Below are 8522 nucleotides of genomic sequence, written 5' to 3' on the forward strand. Positions count from 1 at the left end.
ACGATGCCTCCTGTTGGTTAAATATGGCGGCTTCCTTTCCCCCATAGACCTTACCTACTCTTGTTTAAAAGTAGTCTCTACCTTTAAATCCAGAACGGACCCTCGGTCAGATACACCATGTCCTTCAGTATAGGCCCTGCCCTCATCTGCTCGGTTTCAATCTATTATGTCTTAGCTTGCTGTTTCTCAAAGTTTGTCTCCAAATCGGTCTGGCCATCCCACCCATCCCCAGTTTATTGTAACCCTCCAGTCCTGCTGCTCCACACCCTTCACGGATGCTGCTGGTTTGAGTCTGTCCGCCAACTGCCCCATACCCCGTTGGTCTCCCTGCCTTCTCCTGCCCTTGGGCATACCCACACAGTCCTGGTGTCCTGGTCGTTGGAATCCTGGGCATGGGGAAGAAAACACTGGGGCCAGGAGTAGCCCAAGAGAGAGGGGCTGAGGTTTGGGCAGGAGACCCAAGGCAGGATCCAGCCCTGCCACTTGCTGATCGAGAAGACCTTAGGCAAGAACCTCAATCATTCTCACTGGCCGTTTCCGAGCTGTGACATTCACTGTCCTCTTAGGGAAATGCTTCTGAACCCTTTGCCTCACTGCCCTGACCTATGCCAACACCTTCCAAAGTGCCCTTTCTAGCTAGAAAATGGTGTTCCTCCCTACCTTGTCAAAGGTTACCTGTCCCTTGTCCTGCCTGCTCCCTCTCCATCCCAGGGGACTGCTGGTTAACGCGGGGGTTCAGAGCAGGGAAGGTGGGGGCAGTGGCCAAAGAGGGTGTGAAACCCAGAGCTCAAAACCACAAACACGGGGGCGCCTGGGTGGCTCAGTGGGTTAAGCTGCTGCCTTCGGCTCAGGTCATGATCTCAGGGTCCTGGGATGGAGTCCCGCACCGGGCTCCCTGCTCAGGGAGCCTGCTTCCCTCTCTCTCTCTCTGCCTGCCTCTCCATATACTTGTGATTTCTGTCAAATAAATACATAAAATCTTAAAAAAAAAAAAAAAAAAAACCAAAAACAAAACACAAACACGGCACACAGGCTCAGTCCAGGAGAGCTAGAGCTTGAGTTTCTTTCCCTCCCCCGGCACCACCCTGCCTGGGGACAGAACCTGGATCCTCCCAGTCCCTCGCTGCCACCTCCAGCTGGCCTAGGCTCAGGGCTGGGATCATGGATTGGATCTGTCTGGGAACTCGTGTTCGGAGTCGTCGAGGAAGGCCTGAAGCAGCAGTCTCTGGGCATCCTTGACCGCCTCATCCAGAGACATGTGGAGCATCTGGTAGATGGTGGCAAAGGAGATGCCACAGTTGGCCAGGGTGCCAAGGATGGGCACGTTGAGGAGCTCCTGGGTGAAAGCAGAGGCATCCCGGGAGGCCTGGCCCAGTCGTTCCACCACCAGTGCCTCGGTGACCTGGGTCTCTGGGCCCTGTGCTGCCTCCAGGATCTTGTGCAGGGCTTGACCCGTCTGCCCCGCCAATGTGGCGAGGGAGTCCTTGTCCAGCCCGAAGCTGCAGCGGTAGCCTTGCAGGGAGTCGATGAGCATGTGTAGGTCACATGCCACATCCCGTACACCTGGCACGGGGCTCGGGTTGATGCCAGAGGCCACTGCGGCCACCAGCCAGATGTGCTGCCGCAGCGAGGCTGCCTTCTTCTCCAGGATGGGCTTCGAGACGTTGGGCAGGGCCTGCAGAAACGCATGCTGCTTGTGGCTCTCGAGCTCCTTCACCATCATCTCCGACAGCAGGTGGAAGTCGTACTTGCCCAACTCAAACATGGAGAGCAGGAAGACCTTGGGGTCCTGCAGGCCCCCTGCTGCAGAATACAAGAGTACCATGCCGTTTTGGCACCAGATCAGGCCCTGAGGTCCCTACAGCTGCCCAGGAGGCCGAGCACTTCCCAGGAGCTTGTAGTGCTCTGCTGGAGAGTGTGGGCTCCGCCCCGGATCCCAGCCTTGCTCCCTGCCGCCCCACCCCCTCCACACCCCGAATGGCCTCGGGCAAGTTACCAAAGCACACAAGGGGGAAACCGGTTGGTGAAGTGAGTGCATGGAAGCAGTGCCTGGGGTAATCCTTTAAACACTAGCTGTGCTCAGCCACAGGTGCCCGCGCCCCGCAGGCACGTAGCATTTGCACGGCTCTAACTTGGCAAATACACTAGCCAGCACGCCTCCCGTTTCCTTAATGCAGGTGATTGGTCTCTGTCACCTGTGCCTAAGAAGCGCCAACTCTCAGGAAATGAATGGCAGCTGTAAGCCTCACCCCACCGAGGGGCCCAGCTTGGTCACATGGCGTGACATTGGACGACCTCTCTCCCCTCAGCGGGCCTTGGCTGGCAGAGGCAGGGGAAGGGGCAGGGGACCCCTCCAGAACCCACCCGCCCCAGCCCTCTAGCGCCTGCCCCTCACCCTCCAGCCGCCGGCAGCAGTCATCCCGGATCTGGCTGAGCACCCTCTCCTCTGAGAAGGTGCTGGGGCGCCGGCTGCGGGAGGCGGTGATGTCCACGTCCACCTTGGAGCGGATGAGGTAGAAGCGTTTGCGGCACTGCCGGAGCTCACAGGCCAGCTGGGCGTGGTGGGCGGCAAAGCTCTCCGAGCTGATGATGATGAAGAAGTCGTAACGGGCTGGCAGCACCCGCTGGAGGTATTTTTCGGCCTGGAAGGTGGGTGCGCCGATGCCCGGCAGGTCCCAGATGACAACATTGGGGTACTTCGGGTGTGCATACGGCGTGGGCCCCACCGTCATTTCCACCACGCCCGTGTAGGCCGATTTGGGGTCCTCGTCTCCCAGCCCCCTGATGGCATTGACAAAGGTCGACTTGCCTGAGCCCGTGTCCCCCGTGATGCCTACATCCAGCCTGGCATTCTCCAGCGAGTAAAGGGTGGCCTGGAGCTTGGTGGCTACTGCTGACATGTCCCCTGCCTCGAAGACTCCCTTCAGAGTGCTGCTGTCCCCCCATAGCTTCAGTATCTTGGACTGGCTGAGGCTTGACGGGAAGACTCTGCTCGCCATGGGCCCCCCGACATCCAGGTGTCCGTCTTCAGGATCGACGACCTTCAACAGGACAGGTGAGGGAGCGTTTGCCCTCCGTTCTCTCACCCCTCAGCACGCCCCAGTCCTTGAGGCATTGCCGGCAGTCGTACTGAGAGAGCAACCATATGCCAGGCCCTGGTGCTAAATGCTTGAGTTCAGTTCACTCTGATTCATCACTGCCAGGTTCTCCTCTTTGGAGTATCTCCGAAAACCCCAACAGCCAGTAAAGGAGATTCCCTGACTGTCTGCATTTGGCAGTGAGAGGAGGAATCAGATGCCCAAGGTCCCCAGCTCGTGCATGGAGTGTTGGGAATGGGAAGTGGGTCTTACTATGGTAGAATTCAATTCTTTTTTTTTTTTTTTTTTAAGATTTTAGTTTTAAGTAATCTCTCTGCCCAACATGGGGCTTGAACTCACAACCCTGAGATCAAGCAAGAGGCCAAACACCGTGATCAGCAATATAGGGCAGTGATGAAGGGCCAGACCTGTCATCATTGCTGACAGCAGCTAATGCTTGCTCACTGTGTACCCAGGACCAGCCACTGTTCTAACCACAAGCATCATTTGATGAAGTCCCTACTGTGCAGGGTAGGAAACCAAGGCTCAGGGAGGTAAAAGCCACTCATCAAATGTCTTCCAGCCTGCCTTGGAGCCAGGATGTGGACCGGCCCCCTCCGATCCTTTTGCCATACAGCCTCCCCACCCCATCCTTGCGCAGCCGATCACCCACTGTGGGCCAGGCAGGACCTCTTTGGGCACTGCAGCTCCAACACCAAGAAGAGAGACTCGACAGGACGGGCCTGGAGCACGTGTGAAGACGCCGCCCCCACTGTCGCTGGGTTCCCAGTACCCCCATTGGCTCGGAAACTGCAGTGCGCGCCTCCACCCACCCTGCCCAGCCTCTGAGCCTCCGAGTCCTCTTTGGTGTGACGGCCTGGGTAACCAGTGCTGACACTGAACGCAGGACAGCGACTAGTCCCAGCCGTGCTAGGGACTTGGGTGACACTGGGTGGCTCCTGTCCCCTTCTGCAGCCTTTATTTCCCCCATCCGTTCTGTTCCTCACCTGTGAAATGGGTCGATGACTCCCCAGGGCCCTCCAGCTCTGTTTAAGGAAGACTCAGGGTCTACTGTCGATGACGTTCGGAGGCCAGCTTGGGAAGAGCTTGGAGAATCAGGCTGCACTTGGTCTTTCTCTGTGGGTAGCCATGGGTTTTCAACAGGTAAGGGAGAGGTGCGTGGTGGACATTGAAAGCGCCCCCAGTGGCCTTTGCGGGTTGAGGCAGAGGCAGAGATGGCGGCAGAAAGGACAGGACAGGGTGACCCGTGGGTCTTAGCCTTAGGATCCGTGTGGGGAGCAACACTACTCACGCCTGACCTTTCCATCCCAGCCACTCAGGGCCCAGGGGTCCTGTCTTTAGGATGATGTCTGAGGGTGCACAGGTATAGGGATGTGGGCTGTGTTTTTGAGAACAGATTTGGAGTGGACCATCCCATCCTCATATCTGGGAGTCTGGGATTTCCACTATTATAATTTCCATCATCCCCACATCCTCTTGAGTGCAGAAAGGTCCAGGTGAACCCAAACGTAGTCCTGGCAGAGCCAATGGGAAGGCCTTCCAGGAAAGGAAGAATCCTGTTGCAAAGCCCAGAGCTCTGCAGCAGAGAGGACTGGCACCCCCTTTAATCCTCCAGGGGAAAGAGGCCCCTCCTTGTCTGGACCTGTTTCCTAGGTTCAAGGTCATTTGAGGCCCCCAAGTAAGGCAAGAACACTCCCCAGATCTGGGAATATCCATAGGTGGTATTCGTGAATACCTAGGGGTGAGGCCACCTCCCCTGTCCTCCAGTCCCTGCTCCGCCACTGGTCTTGCACACAGCTGCCAGAGCCGCCTTGTGAATTCCTGGAAACTCATCTTTCTCTGCACCTAAATCCAGCCCTTCCCCGACTGCTTGTCCAAGACCACAGAAGCCCTAGGAGCAGCTTGTTCTGTCCAGAGCCCCTAATTGGGTAGTTTTAAATTTTCTAAATATGTGACCCTTGACTTGGCATGTGAGGTTGGGCTTGAGCGTGTAGGAAGGGGTCAGGTTCACTTTTGCTTTCCCACCGAAGAGCCAAGGGCAGAGCGAGCGCACGCCCGGGGTTTGGTTTTGCAGACACGGATCCCCTTGCCTCATGTTGCCCACACACAGGGACGCCTGCAGCCACGTGCATCTCTCAGGAGTCTCCCCATCCACCCACTGCTGTCACCCCGGCTCGGGCCCCTCAGCCTTCAGCACAACCCCAGCCTTCGTGCACCCACACAGCCAGGCAGACACGGCAGGTCCAACTCCAGTCAGTGGGCTGCCCACCACCTCAGACCCACAGCATCGGAATCCTGGACGCTCACCCAGGCCCCTCACACTCACACACACACCAGAAAGCTTATCACCACACAGGTTCCCGCACACACACCTGCATACTCTCCAATGCGACCCGTTCTAGGTGGCAGGATTCACCCTCAGCCCCTTCTCTCCTCCGATGGGCAGAGAAAGGGCCCACCAGCCGTCCCGCTGCCCCAGGCTCCCCGCGGAGGCCAGCACAAAGCCGTCGGGCCTCCCACCTCCCCGGCCCCCCACACCCACCATCACTCACTGGCAGCAGGACTGACCCAGGATGTCCTGCATGTCCCCCACCCTGTTTGACCGGTTGCCAGGCACCATTGTGCCCATCCTGGGCACCGATTGGCTGCCCCTCCCCCTGCAGAGGAGGCCTGTGGGATGCGGGGCTTCCCGGAAAGGGACCGAAGATGGCAGCAAAAATAAGTACCTCTGCCAGCCCCAGGCTCCACTCAGTTGATGCCTGTCTTGGATCCAGGCCTGGCTGTCCCGTTGCCCCACAAATCTCCCTTGGCTACCAGGGAACCAGGGAGAGAGACCCCACCAAGGCGCCCTTGGCCTGCCATCCACACCCTGAAGCTCTCCCGGCCCAGAGCAAGTCCCATCCCGGTTCAGTGTGTCCCACAGGCCTCCCGGGGCCCCTCTGCGGCCCCACCCCCGCCCCAGTGACAAGCTCAGGCCCTCGGCGCACACATTTCCAGCACACAGGCTTTGTTAAGCTGGTTTTGTTAAGGCTTGGTCTGTGGGTGAGGCAGGGGGTGGGTCCTCATGTTCACTTCTCTTCCGACAAGTCCCGCTTCTTCCAGCTGTCCAGAATATACTTGAGGAGGAGGCCAAGCTTCCGGCGGGTGGAGAGCGGGGCTTCCTCACAGCCCCCCTCCCCGGAACCCCGCTTCTCCACGCCATTGTCCCCGGCAGCCTCCAGGCTGACCTCAGACGGCGGCTCGTCCTCCTCCAGGGCCTTGATGCGGACCCGCTGGGCGTCCTCAGCCATCTCGTTGAGGCAGCCCTGGAGCATGGTGTAGACGGTGCCAAAGCTGATGCCGCCGGCCACCAGGGTGCCGAACACGGGGATGCCCCTCTCGAAGGCGCGGGCCACCCGCATGGCGCCGTCGGACGACTGCGAGTAGAGCCGCAGGACCGTTTCTGGCGACACCTCATTGGCCAGTGGGGAGCGGATGACCGAGCGCAGGTCCCCCGCCTGCTTGCCCACCTGCTCGGCCAGCTTGGCCAGCGAGTCTTCATCCAGGCCGAAGCTGCGGTGGTAGCCGCGCAGCGAGCGGATGAGCAGGGCGTCGTCGTAGGCGGCCGCCAGCCCGGGCACGGGCAGGGCCTGGATGACGCCCGACACCAGGGCCGTCTTGAGCACTTGCTCCTGGAGCATGTCCTTCTTCTTCTGCAGGGCCTCCAGCGAGATGTCGGGCAGCGAGAGCAGGCCGGCGTGGCGCCGGTGGGCCGGCAGGTCGTGCTCCCAGGTGGACATGAGCAGCGGGAAGTCGTAGCGGGCCGGCGACAGGTTGGACACGAGGAAGATGCGGGGGTCGCTCACGCCGGCCGCCCGCAGCCGCTCGGCGCAGTGGTCCCGGATCTCCTGCAGGGTGGCCGCCTCGCTGAAGCCCGACGGCCGCTGGGTGCGTGTGGCCGCCAGGTCCTCGTCCACCTTGGTGCGCACGAAGTAGAACTTCTTGCCCTGGCGCAGGATCTCCGAGGCCAGGCGTGTCTCCACGGCCCCGCAGCGGCGGGGGGACACCAGCAGGAAGAAGTCGTAGCGGCCGAAGTCCACCTGCTTCAGGTACTTGTCGGCCGGGCAGCCTGGAGAGCCGGCCCCCGGCAGGTCCCACAGGGTCACGTCGGGAAATTGGGGGTGTGGGTAGGGCGAGGGCTGCATTGTGGTCTCCACGACGCCTGTGAGGGCCGCACCGGGGTCCTCGGCGCCCAGGCCGCGGAGGGCGTTGATGAGGGAGGACTTGCCAGCGCCCGACTCGCCTGTGACTCCCACCTCCAGGCGGATGCTCTCCGAGGAGGCCAGCAGCTCCCGGAGGCGAGAGGCCGCCTGCGGGAGGTCGCCTGACTCGAAGGCCGTGCGCAGGGCCTCCAGCTCTTCCTTGGCCATGAGGATGGTGGTCTCCTCCTCCCCGGGCACTGTAGGCAACTTCGAAGTAGCCATGGTGACCAGCGGTTCGGAGGGCACGGGAGCTGGGGGAGAGTCACGGGACGCGTGGTCCTCAGCGTCTGCAGGGGTAGAAGGGAGCCGTTCACTTCTTCTGGGCCTTGGTGCCGGGTAGGGAGAGAGAGAGACACCAAGGACATAAGGGCAGTCCCTCTGGCCCACCCCTTCTCAAAAAACCCGGGTACAGATCTGGCACGAGGTGGGGGGCTTTGGGGTCTCACAGGCCTAGGCTCACATCCCATCCCTGCTTCTGACTTGTTATGTGACCTGGGGCAGAGCGAGGCACCTCTCTGAGCCTGTTCCTCTGTGTAAAAGGCATAGCGAGTGCCTCCTGCGGTGCGCGGGAGTCTTCAGGGAAAGGGCCTGATGGCCGCTTGTGACCCAGGCGGTCACACAGAGCCCCAGGCTTGGAAGGCTCAGCTCTCAGCTTAACGCTCTGCTGACGCTGACTGAAATTCTTACGGATACTTGAGCCAGGGGCCTGTGCTTTCACTGGGCACCAGGCTGCACGAATGTGGTAGCCAGGCCTCCAAAGGAAAGGGTGGAAGCCCAGCCCCTGGGCCCAGGCTGAGCACACTCGGCTCCTGCCCCTGCTGCCATCGGGGGCAGTGGGAAGGGGTGCTGAGGGGGACCCCGACCCTGGAGCCAGAACCAGGCTCAAATCCTGGCTCCCTTACGTACAGGCTGAGTGACTTGAAACATTCCATCTCCTTCCCCTCATCTGTAAGATGAAGCCAGTCACTGTGGCTAATAGCAAACCTCTCCTCGGGTCTTCGAGAATTAAGCGAGTTGATACATAGAAAGCGTTTGAAACTGTGCGTGGCTCACAGCAGGCAGTAGGCATTCTCAGCCTGGTTAGCATTCCTAGCTGGGTGACTTCAAGCTGTGAGACTTCGAGTGCCCCGCGGAAGACACGCGGAAGACACCCTTGCTATCTCACGGGGCTAAGGCGGCCTGT

At 60.1% G+C, this 8522-nt stretch overlaps 2 protein-coding genes across 2 annotated transcripts; both read right to left on the reverse strand.

Moving 5' to 3' along the window:
* Positions 1-1033: 1033 nt before the first annotated feature.
* Positions 1034-3065, reverse strand: LOC122913912 (interferon-inducible GTPase 5-like). The gene is made up of 2 exons (XM_044260555.1): positions 2396-3065; positions 1034-1803 (listed from the first exon to the last, which is right to left on the reverse strand). The coding sequence occupies exons 1-2, from the start codon at positions 2997-2999 to the stop codon at positions 1160-1162; spliced, it is 1248 nt and encodes a 415-aa protein (XP_044116490.1). The 5' UTR covers positions 3000-3065; the 3' UTR covers positions 1034-1159.
* A 3101-nt stretch (positions 3066-6166) lies between these two features.
* Positions 6167-7561, reverse strand: LOC122913913 (interferon-inducible GTPase 5). The gene has a single exon (XM_044260557.1). The coding sequence runs from the start codon at positions 7559-7561 to the stop codon at positions 6167-6169; it is 1395 nt and encodes a 464-aa protein (XP_044116492.1).
* Positions 7562-8522: the final 961 nt, after the last annotated feature.

The sequence above is a fragment of the Neovison vison genome, chromosome 7 (assembly GCF_020171115.1).
Source record: "Neovison vison isolate M4711 chromosome 7, ASM_NN_V1, whole genome shotgun sequence".
NCBI classification, from domain to species: domain Eukaryota; kingdom Metazoa; phylum Chordata; class Mammalia; order Carnivora; family Mustelidae; genus Neogale; species Neogale vison.

Coding starts and splice junctions, on each gene's coding strand:
- LOC122913912 (XM_044260555.1), bottom strand. CDS start 2,999: ATGGCGAGCAGAGTCTTCCCGTCAAGCCTCAGCCAGTCCAAGATACTG. Junction 1,804..2,395: donor CTGCTGCCGGCGGCTGGAGG/GTGAGGGGCAGG, acceptor TGTATTCTGCAG/CAGGGGGCCTGCAGGACCCC.
- LOC122913913 (XM_044260557.1), bottom strand. CDS start 7,561: ATGGCTACTTCGAAGTTGCCTACAGTGCCCGGGGAGGAGGAGACCACC.